The 21,416-nt window shown below is 27.4% G+C and overlaps 3 protein-coding genes across 4 annotated transcripts; 2 read left to right on the top strand and 1 right to left on the bottom strand.

Moving 5' to 3' along the window:
• Positions 1 to 2,267: 2,267 nt before the first annotated feature.
• LOC109600950 (uncharacterized) lies at positions 2,268 to 5,897 on the top strand. 2 transcript variants are annotated; one of them, XM_020017155.2, is made up of 4 exons: positions 2,268 to 2,495; positions 5,049 to 5,247; positions 5,301 to 5,446; positions 5,713 to 5,897. In XM_020017155.2, exons 1-3 carry the CDS (start codon positions 2,300 to 2,302, stop codon positions 5,425 to 5,427), a joined length of 522 nt encoding a protein of 173 aa, XP_019872714.1. In that variant the 5' UTR covers positions 2,268 to 2,299; the 3' UTR covers positions 5,428 to 5,446; positions 5,713 to 5,897. The 2 variants fall into 2 exon arrangements, with proteins under 2 accessions (XP_019872714.1, XP_019872706.1); XM_020017147.2 differs by having other exon boundaries at positions 2,270 to 2,495; positions 5,732 to 5,894.
• A 2,588-nt stretch (positions 5,898 to 8,485) lies between these two features.
• LOC126265499 (uncharacterized) lies at positions 8,486 to 10,052 on the top strand. The gene is made up of 3 exons (XM_049967217.1): positions 8,486 to 8,590; positions 8,648 to 9,052; positions 9,109 to 10,052. Exons 1-3 carry the CDS (start codon positions 8,514 to 8,516, stop codon positions 9,752 to 9,754), a joined length of 1,128 nt encoding a protein of 375 aa, XP_049823174.1. The 5' UTR covers positions 8,486 to 8,513; the 3' UTR covers positions 9,755 to 10,052.
• Positions 10,053 to 11,780: 1,728 nt separating this feature from the next.
• Positions 11,781 to 18,659, bottom strand: LOC109600879 (uncharacterized). Its single transcript, XM_020017055.2, has 3 exons — positions 18,261 to 18,659; positions 17,486 to 17,790; positions 11,781 to 14,308 (listed from the first exon to the last, which is right to left on the bottom strand). The coding sequence occupies exons 1-3, from the start codon at positions 18,412 to 18,414 to the stop codon at positions 14,189 to 14,191; spliced, it is 579 nt and encodes a 192-aa protein (XP_019872614.1). The 5' UTR covers positions 18,415 to 18,659; the 3' UTR covers positions 11,781 to 14,188.
• Positions 18,660 to 21,416: the final 2,757 nt, after the last annotated feature.

The following is a 21,416-nucleotide window of genomic DNA, read 5'->3' as shown; positions in this document are numbered from 1 at the left end:
CCCAACCTACTTTTTGTATATTTTCTAAAAATATATTTATGCATATACTTATTTATTCAACCTGTATAACCACAGATAAATATTTATTTTTTATTTTCAATATGGGTCAAAGACTATTTTGCATGCAGAGCAATTTTTTTAACGGTTTTTTAATAAATAATGAGAAAAGTTAATAAAAAACTTTTTCTGTATCTACGATTACAAAATTTAACAAATACGTGTTATACATAATTTCAAAAATATATTTCTGAATAAACGAATGTATTTGTCGTTTCAAAAATAATTTAAATTTTTAACGTAATATAAGTCAATATTTATTAATATTAATTTAATTAATAAATATACTTATTTTATATATTTTTATGTAAATGTATAATATTTATAAAATATTTAAACCTCAACCTACTTTTTATATGTAATTTTTAAAAATATGCATCATTGTTATTTTAAAAATGTTATTTAAAATTTTATTCTTAATAAAAATATTTTTTAATATTTATTTTTTAAATACTGTAAAATAATTAAACCTTAATGTACGTATTTTCAGGAATGTATTTCTAAATTAACAAATTTTTATTGTTATAATTATATAATTATTTAAATTTTAAAACATATATTATATATACAATATAAAAACAAAATTTAATATTTAATAAAATGCAGTTAAATTTTATTCTTAATAAAAATATTCTTTAATATTTATTGTATCATGTATATTAAAAAATTATTGAACCCCAACTATTACGTTATTAATAAATATTGATTTTTTAAAAAATACATTTTAAAGGAATTTTTCATCTTTATTTTGAATATATGTCAAAGTATATGAAGTACTAGTAATAGTTTCTTGATAAATGAAGATACAAATTAATAAAAAGTAAAAATAAAAACTTTTTTTATGTATCTACATTTATAATATTCAGTAAATATTTGTTACAAATATTTTCATAAATATATTTTTGAATAAACAAATATATTTGTTGTTTTAAAGAAAATTATTTAAATTTTTGAATTTTAATATATTATAAATATTATAAAAGAAATATTATTCTAAATAGAAATACTTTTCAGTATTTATTTTTTATCCATCTGCATTTATAAAATTCTTAAACTTCAAATTACTTTTTAAAAAATATAATCATTTACAAACGTTGTTGTTTTAACAATAATAATTTATTAAATTGTGTAAGGTAAATACTGAACTGAAAATTATAATATTCAAAAGGAAGTTTTATTCTTTATTTTCTAAATTTGTCAAAGATTAACAGGAAAGTTTTTGTAGAGTAAACTACTGTTTATGTATCCAAAGTCAATATTTAATATTTAAGAAAATGTTACGTAATATTATAAAAGAAGAAATAAAAATATTTTTTATGTACCTGTATTTATAAAATTCTCTAACATATTTTTATATAATTTTTAAATATATATTTATGCATTAAAAATAATAATTTGTTATATTATATAAGATATAATTGTTTGTATATGTATATGTGTATAAATATTACATAATATTCTAAAGAAAGTTTTATTCTTTATTTTATTTGATTTTTGATTGCACATTTTTCTTTGGTATTAGTAATAATGAGTCTCTGTTAAATGTGTTAAATAAGAATAACTAAAGTCTACTAATTAACTCATTGTTAAAAAAAAATGCAAAATTATGTAAACATTTTTATAATTTAAGTAAATCTATTTGATACAAATTAAAAATACTTTTAACGCTTTTTAAATTATGCGAAGAGGAAGTAGGATTCTTGGTGTCTGAACTAGATAAATTCAATTTTAAATTTATAATAGGAAATTAAAGTAACGACGATTTCACCAAGAATATGTAATGGGAATCTGGAAAATTTGTAGCCTAGTATTTAATGACGAAGTTACAAATTAATTTCTTTTCTCCTCAGACAACCAATTTAATAACCTCATACATTTTCATTAGTCATCCACGAAATGTTCCAAAACGACGATCGATCATTTCCTGCAGGAAAAAGCGTTTCCCGGAATGGCGAGCGTGAAAGTAAAAACGTTAAAGAATTTTCGGCACGTTTTGCTGTGGTAACTGAGCTTCTTCCTTTTTCCACCTGCAAACTAACATCTACAATAAGTTACTTCATTCACTTTCAATTTCATCGTAATTCTTACGCATAATTTAATGAAATTTTAATAATGCAATGAATACGTGATAAATTTAACAGGCCTGCTAGGAGTGGTGGTTACTTTCACTAAACATTACTTTAGTTCGACTGTCCTTAGACCGCTTAGTTGTATCAAGTTGTGCATTCTACTAAAAAAAAAAATGAATTTGTTCTCGTTTTGTTTGTTCTCGGTGTTAAGTGTTAACATTTTGGTGTTTTTGATGTTGGACGTTAATGTCGTGCAGGCACAAGAACCAGCATTTGAATTGCCAGTCGAATTGGTCGGATTTCCAATCATCATAGTTGCTGTCCGATTATCTAACTTCGTCAAGAAATTGGCGTACTCTCTAAATCCAAGTAAGTAATAAACTGTAACGCTTTTACTATCCATTTGGTCACAAATTTAATGTATATATGTTTTATTTAATAATTTTATAAATGAACAGTGTTATGTCAAAACAAACAGAAAAAACGAACCTGAATTGGCTGTTCTCAATTCGTGTCCTCAATTTTAGTCATGAACTCAGTGTTTGTGCCCAAATTACAACTATAAAATTATTTGTTTCTTTAATTGTCTTTTGTTCGTAATCTGAATTATCTGCACCAGCAAATTGAAGCTTTTAAAATGTTTCCTATCAAAATTTGGTTGCTTTAATTTTTGTATAAACAATTATACATATATGTAACTATTTTCTTTTGTTTATAATCTGAATTATCTACACCAGTTTACACGTTTAAGTGTAAACTGGTGCATTTGAAGCTTTCAACACATTTTCTGACAAAATGTTGTGGTATTAATTTTCTATAAACAGTTATAAATATGTTTAATTATTTTCCTTAATTATCCTTTGTCCATAAACTCAATTATTTGCACCAGTTTACACTTTAAAACCCTCATTGAAAAATATTGAAGCTTTTAAAACATTTTCTGTCAAAATTTTGTGGTAATAATTTTCTATAAACAATTATAAATATGTTTAATTATTTTACTTAGTAATCTTTTGTCCATAATTTGAATTATCAGCACCAGTTTACTCTTTTATGTTGATTCTTTAAAACAGTCATTGTAAAACATTGAAGCTTTTAAAACATTTTCTGTCACAATTTTTTGATATTAATTTTCTATAAACAATTATAAATATATTTTATTATTTTCCTTAGTTATCTTTTGTTCCTAATCTGAATAAGTATAAGTTTACAATTTATGTTGCTTCTTTAAAACTATCATTCTAAAAAATTGAAGCTTTTAAAACATTTTCTGTCAAAATTTTATGCTATTAATTTTCTATAAACAATTATAAATATGTGTAATTAATTTATTTTGTTAAATTTTGTTTATAATTTGAATTATCAACACTGTTTACACGTTTAAGTGTTTCTTTAAAACACTCATTGTAAAATTGAAGCTTTTAAAGCATTTTCTATCAAAATATATTTTCTATAAACAATTATAAATATGTTTAATTATTTTCTTTGGTTATCTTTTGTCCATAATCTGGATTATCAGCACCAGTTTACACGTTTAAGTGTTTCTTTATAACACTCATTTTAAAATTGAACCTTTTAAAGTATTTTCTATCAAAATAAACAATTATAAATATTTGTAATTATTTAATTTAGTTAACTTTTGTTCATAATTTGAATTATCAGGACCAGTTTATACTTTTAAATGGATTGTTTAAATCCCTCATTGTAAGAAATGGAAGCTTTTAAAACATTTTCTATTGAAATTTTGTGATATTAATATTCTATAAACAATTATAAATATGTTTAATTGTTTTCTTTGGTTATCTTTTGTCCATAATCTGAATTATCAGCACCAGTTTACACGTTTAAGTGTTGCTTTAAAACACTCATTTTAAAATTGAAGCTTTTAAAGCATTGTCTATCAAAATAAATTTGTTATAAACAATTATAAATATATGTAACTATTTTTTTTGCTTAATTTTTATCCATAATCTGAATTGTCAGCACCAGTTTATACTTTAATATGGTTTCTTTAAATCCCTCATTGTAAAAAAGGAAAGCTATCAAAATTTTGTGATATGAATTTTCTATAAACAATTATAAATATGTTTAATTGTTTTCTTTGGTTGTCTTTTGTCCATAATCTGGATTATCAGCCCAATTTACACGTTCAAGTGTTTCTTTAAAACACTCATTTTATAATTGAAGCTTTTAAAGCATTTTCTATAAAACTGTTGAGGTATTAATTTTCTATAAACAATTATAATTATATGTATTTATTTTCCTAGTTATTTTTGTCAATAAATTGAATTATTTGCACGAGTCATATATAAATTGTAAGAAATTGAAGCTTTTAAAAAGCTTTCTATGAAAATTGTATTTTGGGCATTTATAAAATTGAATTTTATTTATTATATTTTTATTTAAATTTGTTGCTGCAACCCTATAAAATATTTTTATTGGTTCTTATTGCTTTCACCTGGTACCGAATACCACATGTTTTTGTTGTTGTGTCTCTTACATAATAATCCGGACAGAAGAAAAAATAAGAGTTATATTAACACTGTCCGTTACCAATTAACATAATAATTAATGCACAGAATGTATATAAAAGTGAACCTAGCACATTCTGGGCAAAACCGTAACATAACCGCCATAGAAACTATGACAAATATTACGAAAATAAACGACAATATCCTATTGCAATTCCCGATAATTATCTCGTTTTAAACTGGAATTAATTGTATACACAAAGCTGAATTTTAAAGTACTTTCACCGCAGTAATCACACACAAATGATATCATGTCAAGGTTATTTAACCGTATTACCTGTTTTAATCTAACGCAGACAAAGACATATGATTTAAGGCACTCAGGAACTGAAATTGACCACTCGGATATCTAAACGACCTTACAAGCTAAATGGAGCGTTTTTTGTTTTAGAAACTTATGTGGGCAGAGCGAAGAGGGAGATAACTTCCACTGAAATGATCAACATGATAGAAGCTGAAAAACGATTGGTACAAGCACTCGGGGAGAACGTTTGCATTTACAGGAAGGTGTGCCTCCATCACGCCGAGAAGGCCCAGAAAACTGTGGGAAGGAGACAAAACCTGGTGGTGGATTGGGATGAGGTGTTCAGGTAAAACCAACCCTTAAAAATTAGAATGAATGTTACGTAGTGGGACTTTTTAGTAATTACAAGGAGTCGAAGGAGGCGCAGAAGGAATATTATCTGCTCAGCGTGTTCTTAGGAGATTTTATTGCTTCACCTAAATTCTGCAACCAGTTAGCCAAACGAGGAAGAGAATGCGCGGCATAATTTATCGGCTAGTAAATTGGTAAGCAAAAATTTCACCTACGTGAGCAAAATATCGTGCGTTCTTTTAAAAACATTCCACGTTTTGTAATATTTTATTCAAGTAAGAAGGAAATGTTGGGTTCAATTAATAATAATAATAATGTGGAAGTATTGAATCTCGGGTGAGACTCGTGTACATCCATTGTATCTAGTTAACAATGGTTAATCTTTCATTATAACCGTTTTCTCCTTTTACTTTTATCATTTTGTAAAAGAACCAATTATTCATAAAATTGTGTGTTTCAGAAACTTTTACTGTTTTTAGGGGGAGTATTGTCCTGTGTGTGATAGAAAATTGTGTCAAGGATTTCAAAAATGGAATCTTGTGAATCAAAACAATATAAATTTGTATCGAGTGTAAATTATTGTATTTTTTTTTTGTTGTTGTTCCCTGTGCATTTGGTTGTAGTGATTAATGTATTTATAATTTTAATAATAAAGTTTTTTATGTTTCTAGTTTTAATTTCATTCGCATTTGTTATTCAAATCACATGTTAATGATGACACTCATGAATACATGAAAAGTATCACCATAAAAAGTGAATTAGTGCTTAAATGCCAATGGAGAAATTATTATGTAATTTACATTATTTATGTTAAGTATACAACAAAAACATATGATGTAGTAAAAGCTTTCCAAATTGGAATATCGAAATATACTAATTAGTTCAAGGTAGCCAAAAAATATTATTGGAAGAGATATTTGTACGTACAAAATTTTTAAAATTTGAAAACACTGTGCCAAATTTATTTTTGTTCATTTATTTATTTCATAAATATATGATTTTTTTTCTTTTTAATAAGTTTTTAATATTTTATTCATTTATTTCAATTTATAATAATTATAAGAATCATATTCTAAATATTTTTAAAGAATTTTCATTCAAAAAGAAACAAATAAATGAATAAGTGAAATGACCCCAACAATATTTATCTTAATAAAGATTAAATTAATAATTTTCCAAAATTATTAAATCAGATAATTAAAGTATTAATGTTACTAGAGCTAATGTGTTTTTAATTAATATATTAACATATGTAATAAATATTGAAGTAGATTAAAGATAATGTAATAATAATAAGACTGACCCTGAATTCATATTATTTATTATTTATTTTCTTTTTTTTTTTTTTGATAAAACATTTTTCTTCATTAATAAGGCATTTTAATACAATTTAAAATGATTTTTTTTATTAAATGATTATTTAAGACAGTATTTAGTTTGAATATTTTTTATTAATCAATATTAATCCTGTTTTCTCAGTTTTCTCAATAAAAATATTTTTATAAAAATATCTAGTTTAATTTTTATTATTAATGAATAATTTCTGATTTCTCAATTTTTTCAATAAAAATATTTTTATAAAAATGATTATTTAAGACAATCTAGTTCGAATATTTTTTGTTAATGAATATTAACTCTGATTTCTCATTTTTTTCAATAAAAATATTTTTATAAAAATGATTGACAATATATATATTTTTTATTAATAAATATTTAAAAATAACAAATATATTTAAGAGCTGAAAACTCATACTAAAAGTAAGTAAATAAAACAATAACAATAATTAACAATTTAAAACAATAAAATTAAATTTTGCGAAAAAAAGTTAAAGAGGGTTTGAAATAAATAAAAATAAATAAGAAATAAATAACAGCAATATAAGAATAATAACTAAAAAATTAAGAAAAGATATTAAGAAATAAGTATTAATAATAAGAAAATTAAGGAAACAAAAAGTTTGATTATTTTCTTTACTATAATAAGTTTATACTATATATTAAAATATATTTTAAACACTTTAACATTTTAATTGGGTTTGAAATAACTAAGAAATAATTAATAAATAATATAAATATAAAAATTATAATTATATAGTAATTTTATAAACTATATAATCAATTAGTTAAATTTGGGGTTATGTTGTTAATGTTAATTAATTAATTTATTAAATTATGTAAATATACATATAAATATATAGAAGTTAATATTATTTTCTTTACTATATTAATAATAAAACTAACCATGATTTCTCAACTTTTTCATTAAAAATAATTTTATAAAAATGTTTATTTAAGACAACTTCCAGAATATATTTTTTAATAAACGTTTAAAATTTAACAAATATATTTGGGTTTTAATGTTTTTACAGCAAAAGGTATTCTTAAAGCCATAAAATAAATTTTGAAAAAAAAAACATATTTTACTTTATTTTATTTAACATACATACATATTTTCTCATACAAATCTTTAACAATAATTTAAAAACAATAAATTTGAAATTTACAAAAACCATTAAATTTTAGATTTTATAGCATTTTAATTGGAAATTGAAATAAATAAAATTTAAATTAATAAATAATAGCAATATAAAAATAATGAATAAGAAATTTAACTGATAACTACTTTTTAATTAGTAATTTTAAAAACTATAGAATCAATTAATTAAAGTTTAGTGTTATGTTGTTAATATTGATAATTGTAAATAATAATAATGTAAATGTGTGATAACGTAAATATGTGATAAATATATAGAATATTTTTTATTGCAATAATAACAACAATAACTTTGATTTTTTTTCAGTAAAAATATTTCAAATTTTGAATAAAAATGTTTAAGACAATTTCCAGTGTGATTTTTTTTTGTTAATGAGTATTTGAAACTTAATAGATATAATGTATGCTTTAATGTGTCCAAAGTAAAAGGTAGCGAATAAATAAGTCATTAACAAAATTGTTAAGGCAATAAAATTAAATTTTAGAAAGACCATTACAATATATTTTAGTTTTTATAACATTTTAATTAAGTTTCGAGACAAATAAACTGACTGAATATAAATAAATTGTGCTATTCAGTGTCCCATATAGACATATTGGGACGATGGTTTTTTCGTTAAATTGAAAGTATCTCTGATTCAAACGTAGGTACGACGTAGTTCGTAACTCCCACATGAACTTTCTTTATAGGTGAAATTTCATAACGAAAATTCGACATATTCGCATCAGTCTTGGGCAACACTCTCTAGTGCAATCATATCCGCAAAATGTTCCTCCTTTTCGTAATATTTACCGTGCAAATATTTGCTTGTGTACGTACTGATGGAAACGGAGAATCTACACGGTAAGTCATTGTGTATGTCATTTCCCAGATTAAAAATGAGGTCACGGTTTATTGTAGACAATTCAACGGGGTGAACAATAACCGGTACTACTTCAATCGGGACTCGAACTACTACAGGTACGACCCCGTCAAAAATCCCTACGTCAATTATTACGGCAATAAATACCCTAACAACTATAGAGTTGAACAAAACAAAAAACAGTACTATTACCCTTATCAGTACCAAAGGCCTCACTATAATCCGAATGCGCAGTACTATAGGCCGTTGCCGAACGGCCCGCCGTACTACCGGCCGAATGTGCCGGACCGTCAATCTTTGATAGACATTTTGCACAGCGTTGCTCAGCACGACGATCTGCAATGCGTACCGAGAATAATATGCGAGATGATCTCCGATTATGGAAGCGGAGGCCAAACTAACATCAAGTTACCGTTCAACGTCGACATGTCTTCACTAGTCGGGTAAGTTTTAATACATGACAAAACCCGTCGGTTACAACAAATCACACCAATTTTAGGCTGTTGTCTTTTGTAAACGGGGCGAACACCTCGCCGATCTTGTACTTCACCAAAGCAGCACTTCTTGGCGTCGCCTCGAGGAAGGACAGGAACTCCTGCTACAGTTCATACCCCCGTTGTCCTCAGGACCCGGATCAACTCGTCAAGTATTTAAACAACCACAACGGCGGGTTTTTCAGGTACTTCAACGGACAGAGCGTGCCACAGTTCAGAGACGGGAACCAGGACAACCAGATCCAAAAGAGAATACAGAACAAACCGGCGATTTACACCGACAATTTCATTCGGAACGACTACCGAGATCGATATTATAATCCTGTGTACTACAACGATGGTACCAGACAAGGCACGAGGAACATTAAATTCGAGGACAGTACTCAGAAGTACATTCCAGTGCACGACTTTATTGATTACTATCCTGTGCAGGAGAGTAATTCAATACAATTTTCTAGTGGTAAAAGAGGACGAGACTTGAAGGAGCCTGGAGGAAAAATATTGTTTCCTGCTGATGATTACTCCGAGAAGTATAACGGAGGTGGGGGAAACAACGGATTTTTTCCTAACCATTTGAGGCCAGTTGAACCAATTTACCCTGACCGAACTGGTACCGGAAATTTAAGGTTTAATAACGAAGAACTTTATTAGCAAACGTTATTTTGCTGTTGGGGGTAATTTGGGTAACGGTATTTATTATTTATTGTAATATACTACTTGTACAGTTTTGTAAATAAATAAAAAAATATTGGTCGTTGTTATATAAATTTCACTTTTGTTTGTCATCTTTATGTAAAATTCAGATGTCTTAAACGAAGTAATTCAAATTTGATCAAGAACTGTGCGCCATAAAGCTTTACTAAAGTCTGGATGATGTGTTAACGTTTAATAACGAAAAACTTGAATAGCAAACGTTATGTTGTTGCTGGGAATAATTTGGGCAAGGATATTTATTATTTGTGTGTATGATACTACTTGTATAATTGTGTAAATAAAAATACTTAAATAAAAATAAATTTATTTTATTATAAACATTCACTAGGACCCATTACCTTTCTTCACCAGTCAGGTATGTTTCATTCATCATTTTAGACTATTGTCTTTTGTTAAAGGGGTACATTACTGATCTTCTACTTCAGCAATGTGGTACTTCATGGAAGGACAAGAACTCCTGGTAAAGTTCGTATCTCTGTTACCCTCAGGGTTTTTCAGGTACTTCAACGAACAGAACGTGCCACATTTTGGAGATGGAAACCAGGATAACGAGATCCAAAAAAGACAGTGTTCCAAGGATGCGTGTTATCTTCTAATCTTCATCTAATCTTCAGATTTGTAGAGTATCTAAGCTATATTTTGGAATCCTTATATACAGCCAGAACAGAGAGTGGGCCCCTCATTCATCTGGGGAAATGAAGGAAGGACGAAGAAGTACAGATTTTCAGTTCATGAACCTGGAAATTCCTTCTTCCATAGCTCCTATGTCACATATCCCAGAATTTTCTGAGTGACTTTCTTCAAGAGATTCGAGAGACAGTTTTTTACTATGTTTTAGATGTTTGACTATTTTCAAACCAGACACCAAAAAGTTCGAGTTATTGTATTGTGTAATGGAGGAGGAGGTAATAGTAGATTTTCTCTTAATTATTTGAGGCTAGTGGTACCAATTTATCCTAACCAAACTAGTACTATAGGGATCAATTATGGTGTGGAGAGACATTTCTTTAACAGCACATATCGACCTGGTGGTGATAATTAATGGGAACCTTAATGCTGTGTATTACATTTTTCGTTTTCAGAAAATATTAACAATAATCATAATCATTTCTTGGAACAGTGTATACAAATTCCACTTTTCTTTGTCATCTTTTTGTAACATGTCTTAAATCTGGTAATTAAAATTTTATCAAGATTTGTGCCCTATAATATCTAACCAAAATCTGGATGTGTTGAGCTTTAATGCCGAAGAACTGTATTACTAAACAATATACTGTTGTAGTAAATAATTTATAAATAAAGAATGTAGCTAATAAAAATACAAACAATGAAAATTGATTTCTTGTTTTAAAAATTCCTTGAAGACCTATTACCTACCTTTGTTCTCTCATCATTCTTCGCATCATTAATGCAAGTAATGCGAAATTAAGCGGTCCAAAAATAAAATCTCGTTGATGCATTACGGCGATCCAGCATCCTGTTGCGTTTTATCTCAACGTCAGTCCGATTCTGGCTTTGAAACGCATCGATGACTCTACATGGTGCGCACTTGCAATTTATATCACTCGATCAATATGCACATCTTTGTTTCCTTACACAGGACCGTAACTGTAATATCAACGAAAAGGTGTGGTGGTGTGGTTCAAGCGAAAGTTTTTCATTCAATTATTAGTTAGATTTTCAGCAATTAGACTTGGAAAACTTAAAAAATGTAGCACTAGAAGATTTCTTTTGTGTCCTTTGGGGGTTAATAAAATGAAAACGTTGGATTTCTTATGACCCTTTATTAGTTAAAAAAATTTCGTTTAGTTTACTTACATTAATTAGTTCGAGTTTCAGTAATTAAACTTGGGAAGTTACATATGAAAGACCGTAGTGGTAGTAGATGTTCGTGTATGAATAGTGGAGATGTTGTTGATGATTTCTTGTATGTCCTTTTTTGGGGATGAATAAAATGAAAATGTTGGATTTCTTATGACCCTTTATTAATAAGAAAAATATGTTTAAACAGTCCGTTATGACATATAAGATATATTTAACAACTATCTCTACTATTGTACAAGATTATGGCAGTATATATTGAATATAATAATAAAAAAATATACCATCTGTCTGAGAGTTGTAAGATTAAAAAAATATTTAACGTGCAAATTAAAATAATTTGCAGGAAATATTGCAGACTTTAGGTATACCGTCATACAAACTAAAATATAATATTAATCCACGACTTTCTTGCTAGTGCCGTGCTTCAAGAACAACCTGATTTAGTTATTACAACACTATCACGTTATCCTTTTTTTTCTGTTAAGCAATGGTTTGTATTTTGGTCACATCCGAGGACATTGTTATCACAGGCCTCAGTAGTGGGCTTGGTCCAAGACGGGTAATGTACAAAAAAATATATAAATGAACATGATTAAACATATGGCATTGGTTATAAAATAATGAAACAATAACACACTATGACATAAAATTTACCAAATAATAATAATAACCTAGTCACATCTAAAACAAAACGAAGACTATGCTGACTAGGAAATAATCAACTAAAAAAAAAATAAACAAAAAAAAAAAACATTCTGGCAAACGGAGATCAATGGAAACAGGAGCTGATGTAAAGGCAACTTCAATACTTCCAAATAGTAGAACAACATCAACCGTTTTTCTGAATTAATCTAAATGATTTATTTGATTTTTCGTTTAGGAAAGCAAAACGTGATGTCGTTGTTCTATTAGGATTAGAAGCACATTTACATACTTTTTTCTGCCTCTTTGGCAATCACAGAAACGCTTTGAAGAGCCATCTACAACTCAGCTTCTTAAGGTCTAATTAACTTATACTATAGTTTAAAATTACGTTAAATTCAATAAAATATCAGCATTCATATAAAACCTATGTATGTATGTATTGTATATAAAATATTTTTAAAAGCTATGTATATAATGCATGTATTGGGGAGCGAGCCAAATGATGAAAAAGGTCTTTTCGTATTGTGAGGAGACAAAGTCAAGTTACTTCGTTGCGACAGAGGGCGTTGGCCAGGAGGTGTAGCCGTTAACGTGAATTTACTAGCAAAATTTTGATCAAGCCTCCGCCCGGCCGACGTCGTTTGGGTTGCATAACGAGGTACCACACTCTCCCAGCATCGACTCAATCCGGAAGGAAACGACAACAGGAATGAAACAAACAAACACAAGAGGAGCAATAGCGAATATTTACAATAATACATTGTCTCAGGTGCGGGCTAATCAGCTTTTCACCACACAGCACAGTGGTCCACCTCCTAACTGAATGCACCACTTCAACTACTTCCTTCCCGAGCTTTTTCCAAGCCGAGTTGTGCGAAAGGGGCGGTTTAGACAATAAAAAAGAAGCAACTTTCACAAAAAATATATTTAAAACTTGTATAAAAAAACAATAAATGGTAATTTTTGGCTATGTACAAATTTACAAATTACAGGACTTGTTCATGGAACCACTGTGTAGTGTATCAAACGCGTTTCTTCGGCCGCACCACTACTCTAACTACGGAGATCATCGGAAAACTTTCAGGGCTAATATATACTTGCTTCATGTGAGCTGCCCGCAAAACTTACAAACAAAAAAAAATAATATAAAAAAAACAAACACAAATTATAATTTGTCAGACTCATGGTAGCGCGAGTAACCAAGGATTGGTACTACAACCTGCACACACCTTTGGCTAGCCTTTTGGCACGACTCTTATCTTTGGCTAAACTGAATCCAACCACAATGTATATGTACAAATTCATTTACAAAATAAACTACCAATTATTATCGAAACCATAACGTAGTACATCTAAACATACTAAAAATTCCTGAGAGTACTTCGAGTGCCAGAAAACACCGCCGTACATATGAGATCAATGCTTTGTTTATTAGATTCATTTTTTTTTAAAAAAATTCTTTGGAGTATAAAGTACACAAAATGGTCGAAAGTGTTCCTATACATACAGCTCGTAACCCTAATACATTCATAGGCTATTGTTTGATTATATAGTTTAAACGAGAGACAAAGAGATAGAGAGGAGGGGGAGAACTTAAAATCCGAAGCTACTTAAATAAACTAACAACTGAGATCAATATATACTATAAAATTGCCAATTAATTGTTCGCCCACAGAAACAAAATAAGAAAACAATCATTGATGATCGAGATCAGTCGCACACACGTTAGTTTACTTACGTAACTCCCACATCATATACACTTAAACCTTTAACATGATTTACTTATAATTCTAATGTACTTTTTTTATATATATTTATATAAAAAGAAATCCTTCAAATCACTTTTGTTAATCCTTTGGGTGATGTAAAAAAATTGCAAAAGAGAGAACGCTTCCCAGTCAGTTACCGACTCCGAAACAAGTGCCAGCCCACACAGCCCAGCATCGCGGTCCAAATGGTGCAAGTCAACGCGTCAGGTAGTTTCGAGAGCAGGCCCCGCTTCGTCGTGGGGAACAGAACCACCTGCAACAGGCACAAGAAAAAAACACACGTCCATTACAATCGCAACCCCTTTTATGGTGATTCACTCCGCTGCGTTACGGCAACCCCTTCGTCTCTGTCTTGTGAAAGCTGCGAGTTCATGAATTTTTTAAATGCGAACGGGTCGAGGCGCTTGCGATGCATCGAAAACGAAGACGACGACGAGAATAGCGGACCCTCGGTACTTCCCGATGAGTTTTGCGTCCGAAAATAAAGCGGGATAAAAAAACGATTAGCACACGTTCGTTGCGCTACGCCGAATTTAACCTGTTAATAACAACCTGTTAATGAATGTGTATTTTTTTATATATTTATATATTTATATATTAATTGCCTAATTAAGGCGTTTACAATGTTTCAAATTAATTAGTTATAAAAATACATTGTAATGTGATGTTAATTGTGTTGGAGCGTGTTTGTCCGTTATCGTATTTGTTGTTTCCTTTTACGGATATCGGAAGATGTGACAAATTTAGATTGTTGTAATCTGAGAAATATTTACAATACCATATAAATATACTATGGGCAAATAAAAGTACTTTGAATTATGCTCAGCTTAACAATTTTATAAATGAAACCAATTAGAAACAATAAATAAGAAAGATACTTTAATAATATTAATCAAACAAGGGTTTAAACATATTTATAAATAAAAAAGTATATATTTTTAAATACTTTAAAATAAATATAATATATAAATTATGAAGTAAATCCAATAAATTTAATTAATATGATTAAAAGATTTTATTTCACTAGTTTGATTAAGAGTTTTAAATAGTCAAAAATTTAAAACAACAATAAGAAAAGTTTACACAAAATTACACAATTTCTAAAAGAGATATTTTAAATTTTAGAAGCCAACTTTTTTAAATAATGGAGACAAAAATTAGAAATTTAGACACACAAGATATAAACACAAATTTATTTTCAAATATTAATTTAAATTAATATTTATTAATTTTATTATTATTTAGTATTAAATAAAATAATTATTTTGAAAAAAAAAAAAAAAATAGAAATTTTAACGTTTTAAATAATAAATTTATGAATTTTATTATTCTAAAAAAATCCATGGAAACAGGCTTTAGATTTTTTTTATTATTATTATTTAATTTTGAAATTAAGGCAAAAAAATTAAAATAAAAAAATAGTTTTATTAATTTGGCAAATTTAGTGCTCTAATTTAAATAAATAATTATAACATAAATCGAAAATATAGAAAATTATAAATAAATGAATAAAATTAGTTTATTAATTATAAAATAAGAACATTAATTTAGAGATTAATTTAAATTTAAGTAGGAAATTTAAAAAAGTAAGGTAATTTATAAAAATTTAGAAATTTCAGCAACTCTAAAAAGTTAATTTATTTTAAATTTTTAGAAAAATCTAAGATAAATTATAAAATAAAACAAAGGATTTAGAAATTTAAGCAACCCAAAAAGTCAACAAATCTTATTAATTTGGCAGATTTGGAAATTAAAAATAGATAATTTTGATAAAAATTAAAAATTTTGAGAAATCTAAATAAATTATTAAATGATTAAATTTAGAAATTTAAATAACTTAAAAACTTAATAAATAATATTAATTTGACAAATTTGGTGATTGAATTTAAATAAATAAATTGGAAATTTAAGCAACTCAAAAAGTTAATAAATTTGACAGAGTTGGAGCTTTAAATAAATAATTTTGATAAAAATTGAAAAATTAGAGAAATCTATATAAATTACATTAAATAACATTAAAAATATAGAAATTTAAGTAACTTAAAAAGTTAATAGCTTATTTTAATTTGTCAAATTTGATGATTCAATTTAAATAAATAAATTTTAAATAAATTGGAAACTTAGAAAAATAAAACAATAAGTAAATTACAAGAACAAAGAATTTAGAAATTTGACCAACTCTAAATCTTATTAATTTGGCAAATTTTGAGCTTTAAATGAATAAATAATTTTGATAAAAATTAAAATATTTAAATAAATTACTAAATAACATAAAAAATTTAGAAATTTAAATAAATAAATTTGAAATAAATTGGAAATTTAGAAAAATCTAAAATAAATTATAAAATAGGACAAAGAATTTAGAAATTTAAGTAACTAAAAAAGTGAATAAAATTTATTAATTTGGCAAATTTAGTGCTTCAATATAAATAAATAATTTTTATATAAATTGGAGATTCAGAAAAATCTAAAATAAATTATAAAATAAGACAAAGAATTTAGGCAACTAGAAAAGTTAATAAATTTTATTAAAATGGCAAAAAAAAAATATATTATATATTTTGATATATAAATTGAAAAATTAGAAAAATATAAAATAAATTATAAAATAAGAACAAAATTTAGTGCTTCAATTTAAATAAATAATTTTGATATAAATTGGAACTTTATAAAATTATAAAATAAATAAATTTTATTTATTTTATTTAATAATAAATTCCAAAGTAATTCTTAAAATAAAAAAATAAACTATTATGATAATTTTATCTTGTAAATTTAATAGTTTCAGAAATAAAATTGCCAAATTAATTAATAAACTATAATTAAAAATATGTTTTTCAATAATATTAAATTGTACTTTTTTATTCATGATAATAATAAGTCAAATTAATGCATTTTCCTAAAGAACGAAGAAAAATAATGACTGTGACAGCCCGAAATGTTTGCAGTATTTATTAAGTGCCTTTTTAGAGCCGTACACAGCACAAGAATAATATTCATAACAATAAAAGCCGCTCCTCTTAAAATAGGGCATCTTAAAGAAACAAACACATAAAAAACGTCATCCTGCAAAATTTATAAGTGTTATAAACCCTTGCATTAATTCATCCCACCCCCAAAGAATAAATTCAACTTTATAGCAAATATAATAGCCCTAATACCTTGATAAGCAGTTAAAGCCTTATTCATTACGAAACGTAGCGAAATCTCCATAAAGTCGAGCATAAAATCAAGCACGGGGTGTGCACGGAACGTTATGTATACGGTATGTAGGTTGGAAACAAAGCCCCCGTGACTGGCGGACCCAAAAGGCCACTGGATCAGATCATTCCTCGTCCCCATTAACAAACAAAAAAGAGTATACGGGCGAGGGTTGATGTAACGCACTGGAGTACTACTACTACTAATAATTATGTGTGTGGTGACTTACTTCGCGGAACGTCACCGGATTGATGTCGTCGGCGATGTTGCGTAGCGTGATGCCGATCTGGGCCCAGTCCTGCTGCGAGCCGGTGTCGACGATCGTTGTGATGTTGATTTTCGTTTCGTCGCAATCGGTCTGAAATCTGGTCGTCCTCCTCCTGATCGGCGACGCCGTCAGTTGGGTGGACGCGCTGGGGACGTCGTGCCTGCACACCATCAGGTCGGCGAGGTGTTCGTGCGACGGCCGACCGTCGCCGTCCGTCTCCTCCTGCCGCTCCGGATCTCTGTCCCGGGTTCCGGACGCGAAACGCACTGGAACACACGCCGTTTTGCTAGGGTACTCGGATAATGCGGGGGGTGGACGCAGTGCTCCCATCGCACCCACCACACCACCAATGGATGGATGGATGGATGGATGGATGGTTGGATGTTAAAATAAATATATTTTTATGTGCATGCAGGGGAATTAATGCTGTCGCATATTGCAGTTGTTTTCACGTTCGGTTTTACAAGGACAATCGTAAAAGGCTTATTACTAATAAGTTACACAATCTATTTACCTCTAGAATGCATTCACAAGACAAGTTTGACTACTTGTATAAGCAACGCATTTTCATAACTCGCAAGGAAATTGCAATTGCAATACGCCGGACAGAATTGAACGTTTCTGCGAAGGCACGTCACTTTATGGTCTCCGTTATTGTTATTGTCCATAAAATGATTTTTTGGCGCGTACGTCCTTTCGAAGAGCACTCAACCATCAGTATGACCGTACGACTTACCTCTGTGACGGGTCGATCCTGGCGGATTCCTCGTTCTGGTACTACGCTGCGACTCTCTGACAGAAGCTTGAAGTTGCGTCAACAAAGACTGAAGCTGGTTGACAATCACATCCACTTCGTTGTGATCTTCGGGCATATTAAACGGCACTGCCATCGCAAACCGATCGAATATCAAAATTAAATGCAATCAAAACCGCAGCACTAAATAACAACCAAAAACAGTCGATTATCGTACGTGATTTCTCAAGCCGGACGATGTACACAAACTGACACACAACGGCGAAACAACGGGGGGATAAAAAAAAAAGGTTCTTTCTCTACTAGTAGTTTAGAGGAACGCGGTGCTCACGCGTCGTGCGCCTCACTCGTCGTGCCGAACACTGTGCCGTCGTCAGACTGAGCGGCTTCCAAACTGGCGACTGAGCGACTGAGCGACTGAGCTCGAGTAAAGATGTCTCTGGGCTCCCCTACCCTACACCTCGTCACCCGCACGCACTAACAAAGGAATTGATTATTTACTACGACCGTCCATAAGGACCAAATGAATTTTCTTACAACCTAGCCAATAAACAATCGATAGGCGGGTCCACTAAAATCACACGCACTTAAATATTGGCCAAATATTTATTGGTGCTGTGGCTTTGTTGTTACATTGTTGCGATTCAATTTGTTTATTTGCGTTTTGGAGATTACGCACCGATTTTACGGGATTGACGTTTTGGCGTGCGGGTTTTATTGATTTTTTGCTTGACGTTGCGGGTTTCGACAAATTTTCTTCACATTAATTAACTATTATAATTATTTATCTTTCTCAATCCATTTTTTTAAATAATAAATTGATAAATTATTAAACTACCCTCCGATAACAGGTTTCAAACCATTTTATATTGTACTATTTTTAGACTGAAAATACTCAATATCAGTATTTTTTTTTTAATTCTTTTTAATTAATTAATATTTAGTTTTAAATAACTTATATTATAAAATAAATTTTCCTACAAATTGATTGATATATTCTTCTGTGACATTAAAATTTTTACAATTAATGAATTTTAACCCATTTCCATAGATTCAAAAAAGATAAATACTTTTTTATTATTTATTGTCTTCATTGAAATTAAAACTTTTTTTTCCAATTAATGAATTTTAAACCATTTTAAAATTTAATATGTTATTATTATTATACACCTTTATTAGAAAATAATCAATATCAGTATATGGATTCCGAAAATATAAATATATTTTTCTTAATTTCTTTTAACCTAAAATTAATATAATTTCTCAAATTCTTCTGGACTATAATAATATATATTTATATATGTATATTTTATTTTTTATAATAGAATTTCCAAGACATTAAAATAAATTATATTATAAAATAAATTTTCCTACAAATTGACTGATAAATTCTTCTGTGAAATAAAAAAAAATCTTCAATTAATGAATTTTAATCCATTTCAAAATTTACCATATTTATATTTACATTTAAAATTTGCCATTTATATTTAAATTAATATTTATATATTTTTTTTTTTTAAAGAAAATATCTGTTATCATAAAAAAAATGTAAATATTATTATATAGATTCAGAAAAGATAAATATTTTTTTATTAAAAACCTGTCGGCACTTGTTTGATAAAGTCTTTTGTGTTCACTGAAATTAAAACTTCAATTAATGAATTTTAAGCCATTTTAAAATTTTAAATATTAATTAAAGAAAAATTCAATATTTTATACACCTTTATTAGACTGAAAATAATCAATATCAGTATATGGATTCAGAAAATATAAACATATTTTTTTTAATTTCTTTTAACTAACCTAAAGTTAATATAATGTTTGAATTTTTATGGACAATAGTAATATATATTTATATATGTTTATATTGTTTTCTATAATAGAATTTATTTAGGACTTTATATATTATATTATAAAATAAATTTTCCTACAAATTGATTGATATATTTTTTGGGAAATTAAAATTTCTTCAATTAATGAATTTTAACCTATTTCAAAATTTATCAAATTATTATTATTATTTTTAAAAAAAGAACATATCAATTATCAGAAAAAAATGACAATGACGTTATATAGATTCAGGAAAGATAAATATTTTTTTTTATTAAAAACTTATTTGCACTTGTTTGATAAAGTCTTTTGTCTTCACTGAAATTAAAACTTCTCTTCAATTAATGAATTTTAAGTTATTTTAAAATTTGCCATATACCATATATTATTATTATCAAATAAATACACATTTATTAGAAAAGATAAACATTTTCTTAAATTTATTTATTTTAACTGAAATTAAAACTTCTCTTCAATTAATAAATTTTAAGCCATTTTAAAATTTGCCATAATATCATATATTAATTAATATAATATTAAATTATTATTATCACTGTGAAAAAGTAAATAATTATAATAATAATTATATGAATATAGATAAAATATAATTATCTGGTTCACTAATATCATTATATGGTTTTAGAAAAGGTAAATAAACTTATGTAAATATTTTTAAAATATTTTTTTGTCATCAGTCAATCTCAAATCAATATTAAATATTTATATATGTATATTGTTGTTTTTTAATATTATAAAATGAATTTTTCTCCAAATTATCGTAAATCACGTTCTTTTTGTTTTTATTATTTCTGTCTTTCAAAAAAAACTTTTATCCTCCTTAAAATTAAAACTCCTTCAATTAATAGATTTTAGATCTTTTTAAAAAATTACTAAATACATTACTAATAAAGAAACGAAAAATTTAATATTTGATACATATTTATCAGACTATCTATATCATTACGTATATTCAAAAATATAAATAAAATTGATGTAAATAAAGAGAAGTAAAATACTTTTTATTATTCAATCTAAAAAACTAAATTTATTATTATTCAAATTGATAATATTTTACTACTGTATTAAGTTACTCAGTTACTCCATTGTGTTTAACGTGCATAACTACTTTTTATTGACCGCCATAACAAACATCAATTTTTTTTATAAACAAAAATATTAATTAAAAACCTTATTTTTGTCCAATTATTTATTCCAGTCTTCTCTTAAAAACACAGGCAATTTAATATTAATTAGAAATCTATTTTTAAGTGAGTAAATATGACTAACACAAAAGATAAATATCAAATC

This window comes from Aethina tumida, chromosome 1, assembly GCF_024364675.1.
Source record: "Aethina tumida isolate Nest 87 chromosome 1, icAetTumi1.1, whole genome shotgun sequence".
Lineage (NCBI taxonomy): Eukaryota > Metazoa > Arthropoda > Insecta > Coleoptera > Nitidulidae > Aethina > Aethina tumida.
The sequence above is the reverse complement of the archived record's forward strand: the minus strand, read 5'-3'. Positions and strand labels throughout refer to the sequence as shown.